Source organism: Ovis canadensis, chromosome 3 (genome assembly GCF_042477335.2).
Source record: "Ovis canadensis isolate MfBH-ARS-UI-01 breed Bighorn chromosome 3, ARS-UI_OviCan_v2, whole genome shotgun sequence".
Taxonomy (NCBI): domain Eukaryota; kingdom Metazoa; phylum Chordata; class Mammalia; order Artiodactyla; family Bovidae; genus Ovis; species Ovis canadensis.
In genome coordinates this window covers 46,292,264-46,316,114 of record NC_091247.1, presented here as the reverse complement: position 1 = coordinate 46,316,114, position 23,851 = coordinate 46,292,264, and the positions used below count along the sequence as shown (strand labels likewise).

At 38.3% G+C, this 23,851-nt stretch overlaps 1 protein-coding gene across 4 annotated transcripts in view; it reads left to right on the top strand.

Annotated features, from left to right (window-relative positions):
- Window positions 1-23,851, top strand: part of COMMD1 (copper metabolism domain containing 1) — a 168,732-nt gene that overhangs the window by 19,093 nt on the left and 125,788 nt on the right. Inside the window, exons 1-4 of one of the 4 annotated variants that reach the window (XM_069583075.1) lie at window positions 5,894-5,917; window positions 6,008-6,166; window positions 8,165-8,384; window positions 9,506-9,677. The exons of 1 other annotated variant lie outside the window; for it this stretch is intronic. In XM_069583075.1, coding sequence (XP_069439176.1) covers window positions 9,591-9,677 — 87 coding nt within the window. In that variant the 5' untranslated portion in view covers window positions 5,894-5,917; window positions 6,008-6,166; window positions 8,165-8,384; window positions 9,506-9,590. Of the gene's footprint in view, window positions 1-5,879; window positions 5,918-6,007; window positions 6,167-6,708; window positions 9,678-23,851 lie in introns of those variants that run through there. 2 more of the 4 variants (XM_069583074.1, XM_069583073.1) reach the window with 2 other exon arrangements.

Genomic DNA, 23,851 nt, shown 5'->3' with positions numbered 1-23,851 from the left:
GCTGTAGAGCAGTGGTCAGTAAACTACACCACACAGGCTAAATCTGGCCCCCTGCCTCTTTTTGTGCAGCCAGTGGGCTGAGAATAGATTCTATGTCTTCTAATGGTTAAAAAATTTTTTGTGACACATGAAAATTATATGAAATTCAGATTTCAGGGTCCATTATAAAGTATATGGTTGCTTTTGCTCTACAAGGGCAGAGTTAAGTAGTTGCAGTAGAGACAGGGGTTGGCAAAGCCTAAAGTATTTATTGTCTGCCCTTTACAGGAAAAGTTTACGAACTCCTGCTGAATACACCACCTACTCCAGTGTTCTTGCCTAGAGAATCCCAGGGACAGAGGATCCTGGTGGGCTACCGTCTATGGGGTTGCACAGTCGGACACGACTGAAGCGACTTTGCAGCAGCAGCTAAATACACCAGTGTTTGAATATATCACAATATGCTTATCCATTCTACTGTTGATGGGGATTTGAGAAGTTTCCAGTTTTTGCCTTATAATGGATAGAGGATAGTACTTTTCTGCCCTAAAATATAACCATTTTTTCCTCATGTTTCCTCCATTGAGCAGAGAAACCTTTCTTTTTATTTAAATTTTTAAGTATATGATGTAATATCACTGACTGTAGGTACAGTGTTGTGTTTCAGGTCTCTAGAGGTTATTCAATCTTCCTTAACTCAAACTTTATGCCCATGGATTAATAACTCCCTATTACCCCCCGGCATCACCTTTCCACTCTTTGATTCTATTAATTTGACTGTTTTAGATTCCTCGTTCAAGTGGAATCATGCAGTACTTGTCTTTCTTTGACTGGCTTTTATCTCTTAATAATATGTCCTCAGGGTTCATCCATATTGTTGCATATTGCCAAATTCTTTTTCAAGGCTGAATAATATTATAATAATATTGTATGAGGACCAGTTTTGATCAGGTCACATACAGGTTGATTTTATAAGCTTTTATATAATTTAATTGAGCTGTATTTTGTCCTGACAGATAGATTGGATGTAGGAACCTGTGCCCTGAGGTGTATTTCTTTTGAACTCCTTTATAATTGAGATATGTTCTGCTTTGAAGCTGTAAATAATTAAATATGTTTGTATATTCTTTTCTTCAGGTTTTGTACCTCTGTTATCTCTCATACATTTTAAAGCCTGCCCAATGGTTCTTTAATGGTCTTATGAATTAGTACAGCTAGTGCAGTGTTTATCTTTTCTCTTATTCTTATTTTTCCTTTATTATTAAGTCATTTTTATTTCTGCAGGATCAGGGCTTTGTCTCCTGTTGCAAACCTATGAACTTCAGCTGGTTGTGGGGCTCTGGTTATAATGAAAGATGACCTCTAAGCAATCTGTTTCTTGAAAAGTTTTTTTTTTTTTTACATAAATATTAAGTCAGGAACTTGATTAGCACACTAATCATGTGCTCTTTCCTAGGAGAAGGCTTTATGGTCTGTCAAGAGAAAGGGAAAAATGGGTATTTTTTTTAACTTTGTAATTGCTTCTGGAGACATTCCCATAAACATACCTGAGCTGGCCACAAAATGTTTTTTTAGAAAAGGCTAAATTCTTTTTCCATGAAGTTAAAGGCTAATGTGTTGCTTGGAGTATTTAACAGGAAGAAACTTTTACTGTTCTTCATCATGGATCTTTTTTTCCCCTTGCTGACAGAGACAGAAGTCCTATACCCAACTGGAGGAACATAGAAGATGAGTAGGTTATTGGGTAAAAGTAACTTGCCAGAATGAAAGCCAATTAGTAACCATGAGCTTCTACTAAAGAGTGTAATTTAGAAGCACCCTACACATTAGGTTGTGGCATAAATAGTCACTTAACAACAGATCCAAGTCACTCTTTGGTTATCCAATGAATAGAGGGAATCCTAAAGGATTTTTACTAGAGAAAATCCTGGCTTTTACTCAGAAATATATTTTCTATCTTTCATTATAATACTTGAGATAAGCATTTGTAATTATTTAAAACATGTTACATTCTTGAGTTTAATCATTTACAGAAGCATTAAAGTGTTATGTAAATAAATTCTGTTGGTCATTGTTTCTGAGAATTAAACCAACCCAGCCTTACTTTGGGGGAAAAGAATGATTGATGAGTTTGCTTTACCTTTCTTTACTTACCTGGTTTGTGTGTGTGTGCATTTTTTTTTTTTTATTGAATGAAAGATTCTTTAAATTCTGTAATTCTTTACAGTTTTCAAAAGTTTCACATATGATATAATCCCATAATACCCCCTTTCTCCTACACAACCCTGTTTTGTCCTTCATATGTGTGTGTGTGTGTGTGTGTGTGTGTGTGTACCACATCTTCTTTATCCATTCATCTCTTGATGAGTAGCTAGGTTGCTTCCATACCTTGCCAATTATAAATACTGCCAGGAACATTCATTTACATACTTGTTTTGCATGAATTTTCTTCATCTTAGTCTCTAAGAAGCAGTCCAAAATTGGCAGTGCTATTGCTTCTTTTATTTCTTTTATTAACTTACTATGTTTCCTTCATTATATGATCTTTGTTGTTGTTTAGTCACTAAGTTGTGTCCGATTCTTTTGCAACTTCTTGAACTGTAGCCTACTAGTCTTCTCTGTCCATTGGGTTTCTCAGGCAAGAATACTGGAGTGAGTTGCCGTTTCCTTCTCCAGGGTATCTTTCTGACCACGGTTTGAACTGGGTCTCCTGCACTGCAGGTGGATTCTTTACTACTGAGCCACCTGGGAAGCTATTATGTAGGTACAGACTGAAAAATTAGTTTTTTTGAACCTTTATTTAACTTGAATATATTTTTCTTATAATGTGTTCTGAAGAGTGTTTTGGACTTAAATTACATTTGTCAGCAGTTTAATAACAGACTGCATAAAAAGAAACATAGGAGATAGTCATTAGGCTTATAGCCAGAAAATGACCAGGTCTTGGCTTATAGTGTTTCATATTACGACATTAGAAAACTTGGTAAATTTTGGTTCTTACCAATGACACGGGATTATTTTTTTTGGAAGAATCTGGTCCAATGCAGGAGGTATCCTAAAGATTTGCTATGAAGACAGAATCTTAAATTCTTGGTCTGTTTTTTTTAGGTTCTGTTTCCCTCCTGATTTTTTGTTTTAAATAGCTTTGTGGCTATTTTATTATCTTATAAAAGTTTGTGAGTTTTAATTTTTTCCCCTTTTGCAGCTTTATGCAACTTGAATTTGATTAAAATGTGGAGTAATTTCAGAGATACTATTAGTTATAATTACTTTAAAAGATCCCTTGTAGACACCTGCCCAGAAACTGTTTATTACCTATGTAGGAGAAGCTTAAGATAGGGGTAGACATCTGATCCCCTTGGACTGCAAGGAGATCAAACTAGTCAATTGTAAAGAAAATCAGTCCTGAATATTCATGGGAAGGGCTGATGCTGAAGCTGAAGCTCCAATACTTTGGCCACCTGATGCAAAGAATTGACTCATTGGAAAAGACCTTGATGCTGGGAAGGATTGAGGGCAGGAGGAGAAGGGAGTGACAGAGGATGAGATGGTTGGAAGGTATCACCAGCTCGATGGACATGAGTTTGAACAAGCTCCAGAAGTTGGTTATGGACAGGGAAGCCTGGCATGCTGCATTCCATGGGATTGCAAGGAGTTGGACATGACTGAGTGCCTGAACTGAACTGAGACATCTGTTTGGAGGAAAATGATTAGAATCAAATCAATAGAATCACTATTGACTTTTCATGATTTCTGATTTATCATCTAAATTTGTTCCAGAATCACGAAACTTGTAGATCTTTTTGTTGAGTAACAGTGTAATTTAATATAATCCTAATATAATGTTCTGTAATTATACTAGGTTAATATGGAAACAGCAAATTGCTTTCAAGATATCTAACCTCAAGAGATCTTTGCTAAAGCAGATACTAGGCTATTTCAGGCTTTCAGAATATGAAGATTTGAAAGCTGGCATGATTAGTAGATTTGGAAACAGAAAACAACACTCTTTCATAGAATATCTTTTAATTGAATTTTATTATTTTGTTATTCTTTCATTATTTTGTTACAATTCTTTATTAAATTAGAAGCCCTTTTAACATTCCACCAGGTTAATTTTCTTCTAACTAGGTAGGTACATTGACTGATAGATAATGCAGAATTTAAGTGGTTACTCTAATCTGATGATGAAACAGGTGTGGGGGTAGGCATCTATCTTTCTTTCATTCCATATTCATTAAACTGTGTGCATAGTATTCTGCCAAGTATTGGAGGAAATAAGAATCATATAAGACACTGTATATTTCACAAGAAGCTTGTAGTTTACTAGTCTAAAATACCTCACCCACCAAATGATAAGGCTTCATTTTCATCATTAAAATTGCTTAGAAGGATCAAAATTAATCTGTTTAAATTTTACAACATTCTGTTTCTACTTATGCACCTAAACAACAAAATAGTCACATGAATACAGCGGAAGGAAGCAAAGTAACTTATATGATCCACAAGATAGGAGATGGATATGAATTATAAAGATTTTTGCACAATTTGAAATACTGAATTTGAATTCCATAGTTTACTACCATTTACTTTTATTTTCTGTTTTATAGTGAATTTGTATTCATTGAGAGTAAATTCACTTAAAAATTAATGGATATAGATCTGAAAGTCTTGGGTCTGAGTCATGGGTTTGGATCAGGCTTTAATTGGGCAAGCCATTAGAATTGCTTTTAGTTTCACTAACTCTTTGTCTGCTTTGGCTGCCGTAACAAAATATGAACTGGGAAGCTTAAACAACAGAAATGTATTTCTCACAATTCTGGAGCCTAGGTAATCTTAAGATCAAGGTGACGGTAAAGTAGGTTTCATTCCAAGTCCCCTTTTGGCTTACAGGCAACTGCCATTTCACTGTGTGCTCCCATAACCTCTTTGTGCGTGCGTGCAGGGAGAGAGAGGATGAACTCTCTGGTATCTGGTCTTATAAAGGCACTAATTCAATTATGAGGGTCCCACCCTCATCACCTCATCTAACTCTAATTACCTCCCAAAGGCCCCATCTCTAGATAATCACGTTGAAAGTTAGGGCTTCAACATATAAATCTGGGGGGTGGGAGTGAGGTGGAGAAACAGAGTATTACTCTTGTTTGAGGAGGAAATTAATTTTTGTGCTTACTGTTTAGTTTGTGTATAAACCTCTTCTGAAGAATTTAACAGCCATCAGAATCTTTTAGCTAATGAGTTTGACATTTTCAGATTCACCTAATGAAAACCTGTGGAATGTTCTCATTCTAAAGTCAGCCAGATCCAAGTTGTTTTTGCATGGGGAGAGCAAGCAGTAAGCAGAGTAGGAACTGGATATCTGTTTAAGCTGTGATAGTGACTTGTTCTTATCTTTTGACTTTGCTAAAGAAGAAGGTAACAGTGTCTGCTCCTGGGAGACAACTCTGTGTCCTGTTCCCCTTAAAATACAAAACGACAGTATGACTTTTCTTTGGACCATGTATGTCTCCTGATATGAAAGCATGCATTTCATGTTCTTTATAGTAGCTAAGATCCTTGAAACACAGTACTGTTGCTTTTTAAAAAATGTAAATAGGCTTAATTTTTTGGAGCAGTTTTAAGTTCACAGCAGAAAGTACAGAGAGTTCTCATATGCTTCCTGCTCCCACACAGGCACAGCCTCATCTATTCTCAACATCCCCTCCAGAATGGTACATTTGTTACAATAGATGAACCTGCCTACACCGACACGTTATCATCACCCAGAGACCACAGTTTACCTTAGGGCTCACTTGTTCATCTCTCTGTTCCCCTTCTCCTTGGCAACCACTGGTGGGTTTGTTTTTGTTTTTTGTCTCCATGGTTTTGCCTTTTTTAGAATGTCTTATAATTGGAGCCATAGAGCATATAGCCTTTTCAGATTGGCTTCTTTCACTTGGTAATATTCATTTAAGATTCCTCCATATCTTTTCATGGCTTGAAAGCTCATTTCTTTTGAATAACATTGAATTGTCTGGACCTGTCACAGTTTATCCCCTGATGCTGAAGGACATCTGGTTGCTTCTAAGTTTTGTCATTTATGAATAAAGCTGCTATAAGTACCCGTGTGCAGTTTTCTGTGTGGACATAAGTTTTCAACTCATTTGGATGAATACCAAGGAGTGCAATTTCTGGATCATATGGTTGAGTATGTTTTCTTGTTTGTTTTTCTTTGAGTAAGTTTGGTTTTGTAAGAAACTGCCTAACTCTCTTTCAAAGAAGCTGTAGTATGTTGCATTCCCACCAGCAATCACTGAAATTTTGCATTGTATCACATCCTTGCCAGTCTTTGTGTGTCAGAGGTATGGATTTTGTCCATTTTAGTAGATACATTGCTATTACTTCTTGTTTTGGTGGTTTATTTCTGAGAATTCTAGGGACTGCTTGATTGTGTGAAAGTATTATTAAATATCTTTCATGACAGACAATATATTTACTCAGAATAGAATCTAATTGCAGTTGCTAAAGAGTCTTAAGTGTCTGAATGTTTATGTTGCTTTAATAGATATTTTATACCCTGACTGCAACTAGGATCACAAATCATATATGCATATAAAGAAGAACTAGAAGGAAACTTTTAAAAGTGACTGTTGGACTATCTTTTCTTTTTATTAAGAATTATATTTGTAATAAAGTAAAGGGAAGCTTAACTAGTTTACCTTTAGTATGTGTTTTAAATATTTAAGATTTGAGTTGGTTTTAGTTATAATCTAGGCCTTTTGTTGACTTTGTGACATCTTTTTTTTTTAAATACATTATATGTTGAAGCATATTTTTTAAAATTTTATTTATTTTTAATTGGAGGGTAATTGTTTTATAATAGTGTGTTGGTTTCTGTCATACATCAACATGAATCAGCCATAGGTATACCTATGTCCCCTCCCTCTTGAACCTCCCTCCCACCTTCCATCCCATCCTGTCTCTCTAGGTTGTCATAGAGCACTGGGTTTGAGCTCCCTGTATTATTTGCCTTGCAAATTCCCACTGGCTATCTATTTTACATTTGGTAAAGTATATGTTTCAATGCTCTCTCTCAATTCATCGCACCCTGTTCTTCCCCAGCTGTATCCACAGGTCTGTTCCCTGTGTCTGTGTCTCCATTGCTGTCCTACAAATAGGTTCATTAGTACCATCTTTCTAGATTCCATTTATATGCGTTAATATATGATGCTTATTTTTCTCTTTCTGACTTACTTCACTCTGTGTAATAGGCTCTAGGTTCATCTTCCTCACTAGAACTGACTCAAATGCGTTCCTTTTTATGGCTGAGTAATATTCCATTGTATATATGTACCACACTTTCTTGCATTGACAGGTGGATTCTTTACTACTAGTGCCACCTGGGAAGACCCTGTACCACAGCTGCTTTATCCATTCATCTGTCGATGGACATCTAGGTTGCTTCCATGACCTAGCTATTGTAAATAGTGCTGCAGTGAACATTGTGGTACTTGTGTCTTTTTCAGTTATGGGTTCCTCAGGGTATATGCCCAGTAGTGGGATTGCTGGGTCATAGGTAGATTTATTCCTAGTTTTTTAGGGAATCTCCATAGTGTTCTCCATAGTGGCTGTATCAGTTTACATTCCCATCAGCAGTGCAAGAGAGTTCCATTTTCTGCACATCCTCTCCAGCATTTATTGTTTGTAGATTTTTTGATGATTGCCATTCTGACTGGTATGCAGTGATATTTCATTGTAGTTTTGATTTGTATTTCTCTCATAATGAGCAGTATTGAGCATCTTCTCATGTATTTATTAGCCATCTGTTTGTCTTCTTTGGAGAAATGTCTGTTTAGGTCTTCTGCCGACTTTTTGATTGGGTTGTTGTTTTTCTGTTTCTTGTTTTAACATAAGCTGCTGTTATATTTTGGAGATTAATCTTTGTGACATCTATTTTTGTTAGATATATATTTTTAAAATCTTCTCTTAAATGTTGTCATTTTTTTCCTCTTTGTTTGATTATATTCCAGAAATATGGCAATTTGATAAATAGAATGTGAACTACCACAGAGTTTAATGATTTTGTATATTTAAAATGTTAATGTTTAAAATACCTTAACACCATACCTATGGGTCTGTAATTCAGATTATTGATGACTTTTCACCTTAAAAGTTTTAAATTCCACTCCTACCTGTATTCTTTTAGGTTCCTGTGAAATTTGACAAATGTTCTCCGTGATTATGTTTTTCTTCAAAGCAAGAATAAGACTTGAAAATACATTATATCAACAGCAATAAAACATATAGCAAATTATAATTGCTTATGTGCTAAGTCATCTTACAAGAGAAAAAGATTCAGAATTTAAAATAAAGATTTTGCTTTTATAGGAACTGCATTGCAAGAAAGAAGGAGAGGCAGATAGAGGGTGAGCACTGTCATCTCATTTTCTTAGTACATCAAATTAATATTTTTCTTGTTTATAAATAGAGGCATGTTTTGTGTGGAGAGGGGGACAATGGAGTGAATTGACTTATTAGAAGGGAGGAGAGTTCTCTTGATCCTCAGAGAATACTTGAACCTCAGGTAGAGGGGCCTAGAGGGCATGAGACTTCATGGTATTCAACCTTGGAAAGGAACAGGGAGGGAGCCAGTAGCAACACATGTTAGCATACTTCAGGAAGACTATTTGTTAGCCATACTGATAACAGACTTTGAAAGTGAACATTGTGTTTGTCCAGTAAAGCATTATGGATTTATCATTTGATTCTTTTTCTCTATCCATTGAAATAAAATGTTGCCTTATTGTGAAGGACCTAATTTCTTCATGTAAATCAGGGAGTCAGCTTGTTGCACAGAGTGTCAGTTCCTCAAGTTGTTTTTTGGCGGGGGGCCGGGGGGAGGAAGCATTTAGTGATCAATTAGAATTGGAAAATGCTGCATGCTAGATGTCTTTTTTGGAAATGAGCGTTAACGTATTAAAGACACAAAGACATCATGCACAGAGAAACATGTCTAACTTTCTTTCACTTAGGGTTTCTCAAACTTAATCTATGGAATCTCAATCCCCACCCCAACTCCTTCCCTAGCTGTGGCAACCATAATAGTTTTCAGTGGAACAGTGAGTGGTCTGTAATAGTTAACACTTAAATAGTTCTTATTGTATGCCAAGCACTGTTTTAAGGACTTTACATATATTAATTTGTTAATCTTTGCTGCATTCTATCTTCTTTCTCCCCCCCAATGTAAGTACTAGTGCCTCACAAACTTTGGTCAATTGAACAAGAGGCAGTGTAGTACAGAAGCTGAGGGCCCAGACTTGGAGCCCTGACTGGGTTAGAATCCTAGCTAATTAAATCCCATTTACAGCTTGTGATCTTGGCAAGTCACTGATTCTGTGCTTCAAGTTTTTTTAAAAGATAGAAACAAAACTTTGAGTTATTATGAGAATGTTCAGTTATAAGAAAAGTAGATATTAGTATACACTTCACCTAAATTATAAATTGTTAATATTTTTCTATATTTTCTTTCTCTTCTTTTTTCGTGGAGTACTTTAAAGTAAATGCCATGATGGAAGCAACCTAGATGTTCATTGGCAGATGAATGGATAAGAAAGCTGTGGTACATATACACAATGGAGTATTACTCAGCCATTAAAAAGAATACATTTGAATCAGTTCTAATGAGGTGGATGAAACTGGAGCCTATTATACAGAGTGAAGTAAGTGAGAAAGAAAAACACCAATACAGTATACTAATGCATATATATGGAATCTAGAAAGATGGTAATGGTAACCCTATATGTGAGACAGCAAAAGAGACACAGATGTATAGAACAGTCTTTTGGACTCTGTGGGAGAGGGCGAGGGTGGGATGATTTGGGAGAATGGCACTGAAACATGTATGTTCTCATATGTGAAATGGATCGCCAGTCCAGCTTCAATGCATGAGACAGGGTGCTCGGGGCTGGTGCACTGGGATGACCCAGAGGGATGGGATGGGGAGAGTGGTGGGAGGGGGGTTCAGGATGGGGAACAAGTGTACACCCGTGGCCAATACATGTCAATATATGGCAAAACCACTACAATATTGTAAAGTAATTAGCCTCCAATTAAAATAAATTTATATTAAAAAATATATGCCATGGTATTTCACTTTAGCTTCAGTGTGTCTCTAAACTGCATAACACAATATGATTATACAACTAGTACAATTAACAATAATTCCTTAATGTACAGTGTTTCCATGATTACCCCCAGAAATGTCTTGCTGGTTTATTCAAACCAGGATCTGATCATAGACCACACACTGCATTTGGATGTTAAGTCTGGAAGGAAAATAATTAGTAGAGATAAGGTTGAGGGAGTTGTTTTTGGATTTTAGTAATGAAGTAGGACATAGATTCCCTGCAGAGATTGAGGGATAGGAAAGAGGATTTGGAGCCTGGAGAGGCTAGAAAAAAATTGGAATAAATACAGTCAAAGGTGAAGAAATAGGTGTTAGGTAGCTTTGGTGGATGAAAATGCCCAGCAAGAGAAGCATTGAGAGTCATTAATGGATATCACCTCAGTCAGATGATCAAACTCAGCATCATCAATAAACGAATTGACATCTCTGCCTCATAGATAATATTTGTGCCCCCAAACCATAAACCAACTCTAATGAGTAATAGCCATCTTGTAAAATAGCCACTGTAGACTCTTCAAAAAGTCAAGAGAGCAGGGTCATTGGATGTCATCTTGGAGACTGTAAGGAGGAACAAGTTTTCCAAGTAAAGAAAACCATTTATTGGGACATTTAATTGAAGATTCTAGTGGTTTGAATATAAGGAGTATAGAGTTCAGAAAAGATCAAGATTGGGAGTTGGGATAATGATGTTGATAAAAATGTAACTTTCCAAAAAAGTCAACTTGTTACCCTCCTACAGATTCAAAAATAAGCACACAGATTACAGAATTTACTTTACTCATATTAAGTGAGGCAACCAAGGATATCTAATCCATACAAAGGAAAAATCAAGGGACTTCCCTGGTGGTCCAGTGGTTAAGCCTCCAGGCTTCCACTTCACGGGGCACTGGTTCCATCCCTGGTTGGGGAACTACGATCCCACATGTTGTGTAGCAAAAAAAAGAAAAAGTCATAACAGCACAAATTTTTGTGGTATAAAGGAATGGTATAAATTGTAAATTGAGACTGGACAAAACTAGGTTGTTCCCCACTCCTGTAGGAAGGAGGGGGAGATGTCAAATTACTATTTGACAGTCCATAATTTACATATCTATCAGTAGTGTACCACTTATGGAGTGTTGTTAAGTAACTCAAAGGCATTTAACTGGACTAGAATCTGATAGCCTGGAAAAGTGTGATGTATAGGATATTTTGTTCTGAGTTCCTCATTTAATCCTCACTACAATCCAGCAACCCTGATGCTGGGAAAGATGGATGGCAGGAAGAGAATGAGATGGTTAGATGCATCACCAACTCAGTGAACATGAGTTTGAGCAAACTCCAGGAGACAGTGAAGGACAGGAAAGCCTGGGGTAGCAAAGAGTTGGACATGACTTGGTGAGTGAACAACAGCAGCTCTCCAGCAGAGGAGATAATCTTCTCTCCATGTAATTACAAAATTGAGGCTTAGAGTAGATAAATAACTTGCCTAAGATCTTACTTATTAAAGGGGAAAGAGTACTGAACACAGGTTATTTTGACTCCTTAATCTGTAGTTTTAATCACTCATAACAGATATAAAAATGTACTGTGTAGAGGAGGAAGCCATTAGTTTCTGGAGCTGTGTTCTACAGGAGTTGGAGAAAAGATGGAGGTTGTTGAGGGTTATTGCAACCAGATTAAACATCTTGAGCCACAGCATTCAGATGTGAAAGATGATGGGATATTTGGGAAATGGTAAGTACATCACTATTTCCCATCACTTCTTGGGAAATAGATGGGGAAACAGTGGAAACAATGTCAGACTTTATTTTTGGGGGTTCCACAGTCACTGCAGATGGCGATTGCAGCCATGAAGTTAAGAGACACTTACTCCTTGGAAGAAAAGTTATGAGCAACCTAGATAGCATATTCAAAAGCAGAGACATTACTTTGCCGACTGAGGTCCGTCTAGTCAAGGCTGTGGTTTTCCCTGTGTCATGTATGGATGTGAGAGTTGGACTGTGAAGAAGGCTGAGCGCCGAAGAATTGATGCTTTTGAACTATGGTGTTGGAGAAGACTCTTGAGAGTCCCTTGGACTGCAAGGAGATCCAACCAGTCCATTCTAAAGGAGATCAACCCTGGGATTTCTTTGGAAGGACTGATGCTAAAGCTAAAACTCCAGTACTTTGGCCACCTCATGAGAAGAGTTGACTCATTGGAAAAGACTTTGATGCTGGGAGGGGTTGAGGGCAGGAGGAGAAGGGGACGACTGAGGATGAGATGGCTGGATGGCATCACTGACTTGATGGACGTGAGTCTGAGTGAACTCTGGGAGTTGGTGATGGACAGGGAGGCCTGGCGTGCTGCGATTCATGGGGTCGCAAAGAGTCGGACACGACAGAGTGACTGAACTGAACTGAACTGAACTGAAGTACAAAGAAATGTCAGCAACTCCCACCTTCCTACTTAGAAAAAATCATTCTGCGGGTTACTTAAAATGATGTTTGACCATTTTAGTGAGTTTGTGCGTTTTAGGAGACAGTTTATTACTGTGGAAACAAATAGGATTTAGAGGCAGAAAGACCTTAATTACAATTCCCAGTGTTACAGTTTACTAGTTGAGTAAAGTTGGGTGAGTTATTTAATCTTTTTGAACCTCTATTTATTTATTCATATACAGAATAAGGAAAATAATTTCTAATTCAGCTAGAACTAGGAGTATAACATATGTGACACTGTATATAAAACTCCTAAATAGTGCTTGGCATATGATTTGTATTTAATAATTATTGCTCTTTTTATATTAAAATCCTCCCATGTGGTCAATGTTAATTCTCTTTAATCCTTCAGAAAAGTCATTTACTTCAGGAATTTGTATTTAGATCCAGTGGATACAGAGTAAATTACAAAGGTCCTTGACTGTGAAAAGAAGAGACCAGTTGTAGAGTTAGTGTTTTTTTTTTTTAAGTAAAACATAAACATTTGCATAAGTAATATACAAGTAAAACTTTCCTCATTATAAAGTTAGATTTTAGTTATTTCTTTCTGATAGCTGTGTCCATCTGCAGTGGAATTGACTTTTAGACACAATGATGACAGTCTTCTAAGAAGCTAAGTCATATGCAGCTGGGGGTTTTTTGGTATCTTTTCTCAATACCCTAAGTGAAAGTGAAGTCGCACAGTCGTGTCTGACTCTTTGCTACCCCATGGACTGTAGCCTACCAGGCTCCTCTGTCCATGGGATTTTCCAGGCAATAGTACTATAGTGGATTGCCATTTCCTTCTCCAGGGCATCTTCCCGACCCAGGGATCGAACCCGGGTCTCCCGCATTGTAGACAGGCGCTTTACCATCTGAGCCACCAGGGAAGTCCTTTCAATATCCTAAAGAGCTAACTAAATTTTTCAGTTTTAGAAAAAAGAACTTGTCTTATATTATCTTTTTCAGGGGTACCACCTTATCTATATAACCATGACTACGTGTTTTAAAATTCTAGGTGACTGCTTTTGGAGTTCAAGAAAAATAGGAGGTACCATAGTAGAGCAAGCCAGCCAACTCCCAAGACAGTCCTCTTTCAGTTCAGTTCAGTCGCTCAGTCGTATCTGACTCTTTGCGACCCCATGAACTGCAGCACGCCAGGCCTCCCTGTCCATCATCAACTCCCAGAGTATACCCAAACCCATGTCCATTGAGTTGGTGATGCCATCCAACCATCTCATTCTCTGTTGTCTCCTTCTTCTCCTACCCTCAATCTTTCCCAGCATCAGGATCTTTTCAAATGAGTCAGCTCTTCACATCTGGCCAAAGTATTGGAGTTTCAGCTTCAACATCAGTCCTTCCAATAAATATTCAGGACTGATCTCCTTTGGGATGGACTGGTTGGATCTCCTTGCAGTCCAAGGGATTCTCAAGAGTCTTCTCCAACACCACAGTTCAAAAGCATCAATTCTTTGGCGCTCAGCTTTCTTCACAGTCCAACTCTCACATCCATACATGACTACTGGAAAAACCATAGGATTGACTAGACAGATCTTTGTTGACAAAGTAATGTCTCTGCTTTTTAATAAGCTGTCTAGGTTGGTCATAACTTTCCTTCCAAGGAGTAAGCGTCTTTTAATTTCATGGCTGCAGTCACCATCTGCAGTGATTTTGGAGCCCCCCAAGATAAAGTCTGTCATGGTTTCCACTGTTTCCTCATCTATTTGCCATGAAGTGATGGGACCGGATGCCATGATCTTAGTTTTCTAAATGTTGAGCTTTAAGCCAACTTTTTCACTCTCCTCTTTCACTTTCATCAAGAGGCTCTTTAGTTCTTCTCTTTCAGCCAGAACAGTGGTGTCATCCGCATTTCTGGGGTTATTGATATTTCTCCCAGCAATCTTGATTCCAGCTTGTTGTTCCTCCAGCCCAGCTGGAGCCCGTTTCTCATGATGTACTCTGCATAGAAGTTAAATAAGCAGGGTGACAATATACAGCCTTGACGTACTCCTTTTCCTATTTGGAACCAGTCTGTTGTTCCATGTCCAGTTCTAACTGTTGCTTCCTGACCTGAGTACAGGTTTCTCAAGAGTCAAGTCAGGTGGTCTGGTATTCCCATCTCTTTCAGAATTTTCCACAGTTTATTGTGATCCACACAGTCAAAGGCTTTGGCATAGTCAATAAAACAGAAATAAATGTTTTTCTGGAACTCTCCTGCTTTTTCGATGATCCAGCGAATGTTGGCAATTTGATCTCTGGTTCCTCTGCCTTTTCTAGAACTAGCTTGAACATTAGGAAGTTCATGGTTCACATATTGCTGAAGCCTGGCTTGGAGAATTTTGAGCATTACTTTACTAGCATGTGAGATGAGTGCAATTGTGCGGTAGTTTGAGCATTCTTTGGCATTGCCTTTCTTTGGGATTGGAAGGAAAACTGACCTTTTCCAGTCCTGCTGAGTTTTCCAAATGTGCTGGCATATTGAGTGCAGTACTTTCACAGTATTATCTTTTAGGATTTGAAATAGCTAAACTGGAATTCCGTCACCTCCACTAGCTTTGTCCGTAGTGATGCTTCCTAAGGCCCACTTGACTTCACATTCCAGGATGTCTGGCTCTAGGTCAATGTGGGTGATCACACCGTCGTAATTATCTGGGTTGTGAAGATCTTTTTTGTACATTCTGTGTATTCTTGCCACCTCTTCTTAATATCTTCTGCTTCTGTTAGGTCTATACCATTTCTGTCCTTTATTTTGCTTATCTCTGGATGAAAATTTCCTTTGGTATCTCTGATTTTCTTGAAGAGATCCCTCGTCTTTCCCATTCTACTGTTTTCCTCTATTTCTTTGCATTGATTGCTGAGGAAGGCTTTCTTATCTCTCCTTGCAGTTCTTTGGAACTCTGCATTCAGAAGCTTATATCTTTCTTTTACTCCTTTGCTTTTCGCTTCTCTTCTTTTCACAGGTATTTGTAAGGCCTCCTCAGACAGTCATTTTGCTTTTTTGCATTTCTTTTTCTTGGGGATGGTCTTGATTCCTGTCTCCTATATAATGTCGCGAACCTCTGTCAGTAGTTCATCAGTCACTCTGTGTATCAGATCTAGTCCCTTAAATCTATTTCTCTCTTCCACTGTATAGTCATAAGGGATTTGATTTAGGTCATACGTGAATTATCTAGTGGTTTTCCCCACTTTATTGTATTTAAGTCTGAATTTGGCAATAAGGAGTTCATGATCTGAGCCACAGTCAGCTCCCGGTCTTGTTTTTGCTAACTGTATAGAGTTTCTCCGTCTTTGGCTGCAAAGAATGTAATCAATCTGATTTCAGTGTTGGTCGTCTGGTGTTGTCCATATGTGGAGTCTTCTCTTTTGTTGCTGGAAGAAGGTGTTTGCTGTGACCAGTGTGTTCTCTTGGCAGAACTCTATTAGCCTTTGCCCTGCTTCATTCTGTACTCCAAGGCCAAATTTGCCTGTTACTCCAGTTGTTTCTTGACTTCCTACTTTTGCATTTCAGTCCCCTATATTGAAAAGGACATCTTTTTTTAGCGTTAGTTCTAGAAGGTCTTGTAGGTCTTCATAGAACTATTCAACTTCAGCTTCTTCAGCATTACTGGTCGGGGCATAAACTTGGATTACCGTGATATTGAACGGTTTGCCTTAGAAACGAACAGAGATCATCCTGTCGTTTTTGAGATTGCATCCAAGTACTGCATTTCAGACTCTTTTGTTGACTATGATGGCTACTCCATTTCTTCTAAGGGATTCCTGCCCATAGTAGTAGATATAATGGTCATCTGCGTTAAAGTCACCCATTCCAGTCCATCTTTGTTCACTGATTTGTAGAATGTCGATGTTCACTCTTGCCATGTCTTGTTTGACTGCTTCCAATTTGCCTTGATTCATGGACCCAACATTCCAGGTTCCTGCAATATTGCTCTTTACGGCATCGGACCTTGCTTCTATCACCAGTCACATCCACAACTGAGTGTTGTTTTTGCTTTAACTCTATCCTTTCATTCTCTCTGGAGTTATTTCTCCAGTGATCTCCAGTAGTATATTGGGCACCTACCAACCTGGGGAATTCATCTTTCAGTGTCCTATCTTTTTGCCTTTTCATAGCATTCATGGGGTTCTCAAGGCAAGAATACTGAACTGATTTGTCATTCCCTTCTCCACTGGACCACATTTTATCAGAACTTTCCGCCATGACCCATCCATCTTGGGTGGCCCCACACGGCATGGTGTAGTTTCATTGAGTTAGATAAGGCTGTGGTCTGTGTGATCAGATTGGCTAGTTATCTGTGATTGTGGTTTCAGTCTGTCTGCCCTCTGATGCCCTCTCTTAGTGACTAAATAAAATAAATCATCCTTTTAACAGAAAATACCTTTCTTTATTTATGATTTAAAATCTTCTTTTATCCGTTATATTGTATGTATAGAAGCTCAAAGCAACCGTCCAGAGACTAACTTTGGAGGCCTTGTCTTGTTTTTCACATTGGCTACAAATCTTTCCTTCTTTCTCTGCTGACATGTTTAATTCTTCTCTGACAATAATGTCTACTTCTGTAAAGTCCGTTATATAAAATGTATATGAAGGCCACAAGTGTGTTTCTATAAAACAGCACTTGCATTCCTGGCATTTCCTTGTTGTTATTTCAGTTGTCTGAGTTGCCAAGAGATTCAGATACCACACATGTTTTATAGACCCTTCAATAGTAAAACAGACAGCTATGTTCCATGCAAGGAGAACAGATCAGACAGGCAAATACAAAACCTGTTGGCTTTATGTTCTCTGCTCCCTCTTTTTAGTTCTAAGTTCACCATAGACTTTGCAGAGATTGGCACAAAGTCTAAGGAGCAAAGAAAAGGGAACAAGCAGCTTTCATTTAATGCTAAAATACTAAATACTAAAATACCCAAGTCCAGTATAACCATCAGCTGCTACATTTAAAAACAAACTGGGCTTGAGATGTGTTGAGTGTGTACATGTGACATGTGGGGGAAGTGGAGAATGAAAAATAAGTTTTATTGATTAGTAGGTGGGACAGTTGGGAAAGCTCCCCTGAAGGGACCATGGGGTTGCTACTTTCTAAAGACAGAATCAGGAGATGCCCATATCACACACCCTAAATGAGTTTTGCTTCAGGCTTGTGCCATTCTAAAATATCAATGTGAAGGAATAAAATCATAAATAAAATCTACTTTTCTTCTAGAAAGGCTTTGTAAGTTCATGAATTGAAATGTTCAGTTAAGGGAGAAGGCCAAAGATATGAAATTGAGAAGTAAACATAATGGAAGACAGAGGGCTAGGATGGTGTAACAGTCACTGGTTTATCAGATTTTATGAATTAGTGAAGAGCCTGCTAGAGCCAAATATTACTCTTCACGTGTTCATTATCTTCAGAGCATTGAGTTTGTTATTTTTATTAACTAGATTATCTTAAAACGAGTATCTTTTCTGTTTCATGGCTTTAAAATTTTTTTGGTTTGTTTTGTTCTTGTTTCACTGCTTGATGTTAAGAGGAAAACTTTTACAATTTGGTTCCAGTGGTTGTTGCCTGCAGATTGTGGCAATAGATTAAGAGGAAAAAGACCAACTAACTTTAGGCTTGTCTGGTATATGCGAGGGAGTATTCAATAGCTCTCTGAAGAAGGAAATGGCAACCCACCCCAGTGTTCTTGCCTGGAGAATCCCAGGGACGGGGAAGCCTGGTGGGCTGCCATCTATGGGGTCGCACAGAGTTGGACACGACTGAAGTGACTTAGCAGCAGCATTCAATAGCTAGCGACAAAAGGTTTATATACCAAACTTAACAAGGGTGGTGGTGGTTGGGTTGATCTTAGTTTTCTGAATGTTGAGTTTTAAGCCAAGTTTTTCATTCTCCTCTTTCACTTTCATCAAGAGGCTCTTTAGTTCTTCACTTTCTTCCATCAGGGTGGTGTCATCTGTATATCTGAGGTTATTTATATTTCTCCCAGCAATCTTGATTCCAACTTGTGCTACATCCAACCTGGCATCAGCATGATGTACTCTGCGTATAAGTAAAATAAGTAGGGTGACAGTATACAGCCTTGACAAAATCCTTTCCTGATTTGGAACCAGTCTTTTGTTCCATGTCCACTTCTAAATGTTGCGTCTTGACCTGCATACAGGTTTTCCAGGAGGCAGATTAGGTGGTCTCGTATTCCCATCTCTTGAAGAATTTTCCACAGTGTTTTGTGCACACAGTCAAAGGCTTTGGCATAGTCAATAAAGCAGAAGTAGGTATTTTTCTGGAACTCTCTTGCTTTTTCCATGATCTAAAGGATGTTGACAATTTGATCTCTGGTTCCTTTGCCTTTTCTAAATCCAGCCTAAACATCTGAAAGATCACAGTTCACATACTGTTGAAGCCTGGCTTGGAGAATTTTGAGCATTACTTTGCTAGAGTGTGAGATGTGTGCAAATGTGCAGTAGATTGAACATTCTTTGCCATTGCCTTTCTTTGGGATTAGAGTGCAAAGTGACCTTTTCCAGTTCTGTGGCCACTGCTGAGTTTTCCAACTTTGCTGCCATATTGAGTGCAGCAGTTTCACAGCATTTTTTAGGATTTGAAATAGCTCAACTGGAATTCCATCACCTCCACTAGCTTTGTTCGTAGTGATGCTTCCTAAGGGCCATTTGACTTTGCATTCCAGGGTGTCTGCTCTAGGTGATCACACCATCGTGGTTATCTGGGTCATTAAGATCTTTTTGTATAGTTCTTCTGTGTATTCTTGCCACTTCTTCTTAATATCTTCTGCTTCTGTTAGGTCTGTACCATTTCTTTCCTTTATTTTGCCTATCTTTGCATGAATATTTCCTTTGGTATCTCCAATTTTCTTGAAGAGATCTCTAGTCTTTCCCATTCTATTGTTTTCCTCTATTTCTTTGCATTGATAACTGAGGAAGGCTTTCTTACTGCGCCTTGCTATTTTTGGAACTCTGCATTCAAATGGGTATATCTTTTCTGTTTTCTCCTTTGCCTTTAGCTTCTCTTCTTTTCTCAGCTATTTATAAGGCCTCCTCAGACAACCATTTTCCTTCTTTGCATTTCTTTTTCTTGGGGATGGTCTTGATCACTCCCTCCTGTGCAGTGTCATGAACCTACATCCATAGTTCTTCAGGCACTCTGTCTATCAAATCTAATCGCCTGAATCTATTTATCACTTCCACTATATAATACCAAGGGATTTGATTTAGGTCATACCTGAATGGTCTAGTGGTTTCCCCTATTTTCTTCTATTTAAGTCTGAATTTGGCAATAAGGCGTTCATGATCTGAGCCACAGTCAGCTCCCATCTTATTTTTGCTGAATTTATAGAGATTGTCCATCTTTGGCTGCAGAGAATATAATCAATCTGATTTTGGTATTGATCTCTGGTGTTGTCCATATGTAGAGTCTTCTCTCTTGTTTTTGGAAGAGGGTGTTTGCTATGACCAGTGCCTTCTCTTGGCAAAAGTCTGTTAACCTTTGACCTGCTTTGTTTTGTACTCCAAGGCCAAAGTTGCCTGGTGGGAGTAGACTGTGAACACATTTTCTGTGTTCAGAGGGCATCCAGTCCAGATTTTTAGATGTTGGGCTCAAAGTATCTTTAGATGGTAGAGTGAGACATCAATGTCAGTTACTTCCCAGAGCAGAGCATGAAAGATCATGTTTTTGGTGACCTTCCCAGGTGACCCAGATTTGAAGTTATAAGTGGTTTTAAGTTTAAAGCAAATTGTCCAGCTTCAGCTTGAAGTCTTTGGAGCAGGATTACCTAGAGTTTCAATAAGGATCTGGGCAATCAGGTTTTAGTTGTCAATGATGTCAAGTCTCACATACTTGTAAAGTAATGCTCAAAATTCTCTAAGCCAGGCTTCAGTAATATGTAAACCATGAACTTCCAGATGTTCAAGCTAGATTTTGAAAAGGCAGAGGAACCAGAGATCAAATTGCCAGCATCAGCTGGATCATTGAAAAAGCAAGAGTTCCAGAAAAACATATATTTCTGCTTTATTGACTATGCCAAAGCCTTTGACTATGTGGATCACAACAAACTGGAAAATTCTGAAAGAGATGGGAATACCAGACCACCTGACCTGACTCTTGAGAAACCTGTTTGCAGGTCAGGAAGCAACAGTTAGAGCCGGACATGGAACAACAGACTGGTTCCAAATAGGAAAAGGAGTACATCAAGGCTGTATATTGTCACCCTGCTTATTAAACTTACATGCAGAGTACATCATGAGAAACTCTGGGCTGGATCAAGCACTAGATGGAATCAAGATTGTCAGGAGAAATATCAATAACCTCAGATATGCAGATGACACCACCCTTATGGCAGAAAGTGAAGAACCAAAGAGCCTCTTGATGAAAGTGAAAGAGGAGAGTGAACAAGCTGGCTTAAAGCTCAACATTTAGAAAACTAAGATCATGGCATCTGGTCCCATCACTTCATGGGAAATAGATGGGGAAACAGTGGAAACAGTGTCAGACTTTATTTTTGGGGGCTTCAAAATCTCTGCAGATTGTGACTGCAGCCATGAAATTAAAAGACACTCCTTGGAAGGAAAGTTATGACCAACCTAGACAGCATATTAAAAAGCAGAGACATTACTTTGCCAACAAAGGTCCATCTAATCAAGGCTATGGTTTTTCCAGAAATCATGTATGGATGTGAGAGTTAGACCATAAAGAAAGCTGTGCGCTGAGAAATTGATGCTTTTGAACTGTGGTGTTGGAGAAGACTCTTGAGAGTCCCTTGGACTGCAAGGAGATCCAACCAGTCCATCCTAAAGGAGATCAGTCCTGGGTGTTCATTGGAAGGACTGATGTTGTAGCTGAAACTCCAATATTTTTGCCACCTGATGTGAAGAACTGACTCATTGGAAATGACTGTTGGCTGGGAAAGATTTAAGGGGGCAGGAGAAGGGGACGACAGAGGATGAGATGGTTGGTTGGCATCATCCACTCAATGGACATGAGTTTCGGTAAACTCTGGGAGTTGGTGATGGACAGGGAGGCCTGGTGTGCTGCAGTCCATGGGGTCTTAAAGGGTTGGACATTACTGAGTGACTGAACTGAACTGTACTGATGTCATGTCAAGAGAGTAAGAGAAAAAATGGAAACAATATGGTAGTATCCAATCTACTTGGAGGTAAGAAATAGCTCAAAGACAATGAAAAGAACTAGAATCTGATAACTCACAAGAGCTGTAGTTTTCTGCTGAAAAAAATTCTCTCTGCAGTCATAAAATTTCCCTTTATATTTATCCCTATTTTGATCAATGATATCAAAGTAAGATTATCCTTGTTTATAAAATAACCCTAATCTAATTAAATTTGTCCTAATTATTTACATAAAAATAATAATTATATTGATCACTTAAACTTTTTAAATTTTCTTTGCTGAGACTTTTATAAGAAATCTCAGATTGGACTTAAAACATGTTTGAGACCAGAAAGCCAATTTAAGAACTTACCACCAGACTTTACCTGCAGTAATCTATAGATTTGGGTAAATTCCTTTCTTCTTGAGGTCCCCTAAATATCTCAAAGTTCCTAAACTTATGACCAATGAACTTCCTCAGTCACCTGTAAGGCTGGTAACCTGTAAGTTAGGTTACAGGGTAACCTCCAAGTGGACTTTGTAAGCAATGACTCTTTATTTTTTTACAGCACAACAAAAATAATTATTTTAATTTTAAAAAACCACAAATGCCATTATCACTATTAAAAGAACTAAAAACAAAATTGTAAGTAATTCTTAATTTTACAAAATATAATAATTTGATTTAATGGCTATACTTCCCTGATTATCCTAAAAAGTTTGAGATCAATAGGTTTGAATCCATATTTAGATAAGATTCATGTATATTGCAATTGGCTGAGATTTCATTTTTAACCTATAGGTCCCCCCTTTTAGGTTTTTGTTTTCCCTCTTATTTTCCCCCCTGAAGAAACTGGGTCCTATAAAAGAATGGTTCTCAAACTTCAGTGTGCACCAGTGTGCTTTAAAATCATCTGGAGAACTTGTTAAAAGCACAGATTGCTGCATCTGGTCTCCAGACATCCTGATTGAGTATTTTTTTTTAATTAATTAATTTATGTATTTTACTTTACAATATTGTATTGGTTTTGCCATACATTGACTTGAATCTGCCATGAGTGTATATGTGTTCCCCATCCTGAACCCCCCTCCCACTCCCCTCCCCACCCCATCCTCTGGGTCTTCCCAGTGCACCAGCCCCTAGTACCCTGTATCATGCATCAAACCTGGACTGGCGATTCATTTCACATATGATATTTTACAGGTTTCAATGCCATTCTCCCATATCATCCCGCCCTCGCCCTTTCCCACAGAGTCCAAAAGACTGTTCAATACATCTGTCTCTTTTGCTGTCTCAAAAAAATTACCTTCTTTCTAAATTCCATATATGTGCGTTAGTATACCATATTGGAAAAAACAGGAGAGTTCCAGAAAAACATCTGTTTCTGCTTTATTGACTATGCCAAAGCCGTTGACTGTGTGGATCACAATAAACTGTGGAAAATTCTGAAAGAGATGGAAATACCAGACCACCTGACCTGCCTCTTGAGAAACCTGTGTGCAGGTCAGGAAGCAACAGTTAGAACTGGACATGGAACAACAGACTGGTTCCAAATAGGAAAAGGAGCACGTCAAGGCTGTATATTGTCACCCTGCTTATTTAACTTATACGCACAGTATGTCATGAGAAACACTGGGCTGGAGGAAGTACAAGCTGGAATCAAGATTGCTGGGAAGAAGTACCAGTAACCTCAGATATGCAGATGACACCACTGTTATGGCAGAAAGTGAAGAATTGAAGAGCCTCTTGATGAAAGTGAAAGAGGAGAGTGAAAAAGTTGGCTTAAAGCTCAACATATAGAAAACGAAGATCATGGCATCCGGTCCCATCACTTCGTGGCAAATAGATGGGGAAACAGTGAAAACAGTGGCCGACTTTACTTTTTAGGGCTCCAAAATCACTGCAGATGGTGACTACAGCCATGAAATTAAAAGATGCTTAATCCTTGGAAGGAAAGTTATGACCAACCTAGATAGCATATTAAAAAGCAGAGACATTACTTTGTCAACAAGGTCCGTCTACTTAAGGCTGTGGTTTTTCCAGTGGTCATGTATGGGTGTGAGAGTTGGACTATAAAGAAAGCTGAGTGCCGAAGAATTGATGCTTTTGAACTGTGGTGTTGGAGAATACTCTTGAGAATCCCTTGGACTGCAAGGAGATCCA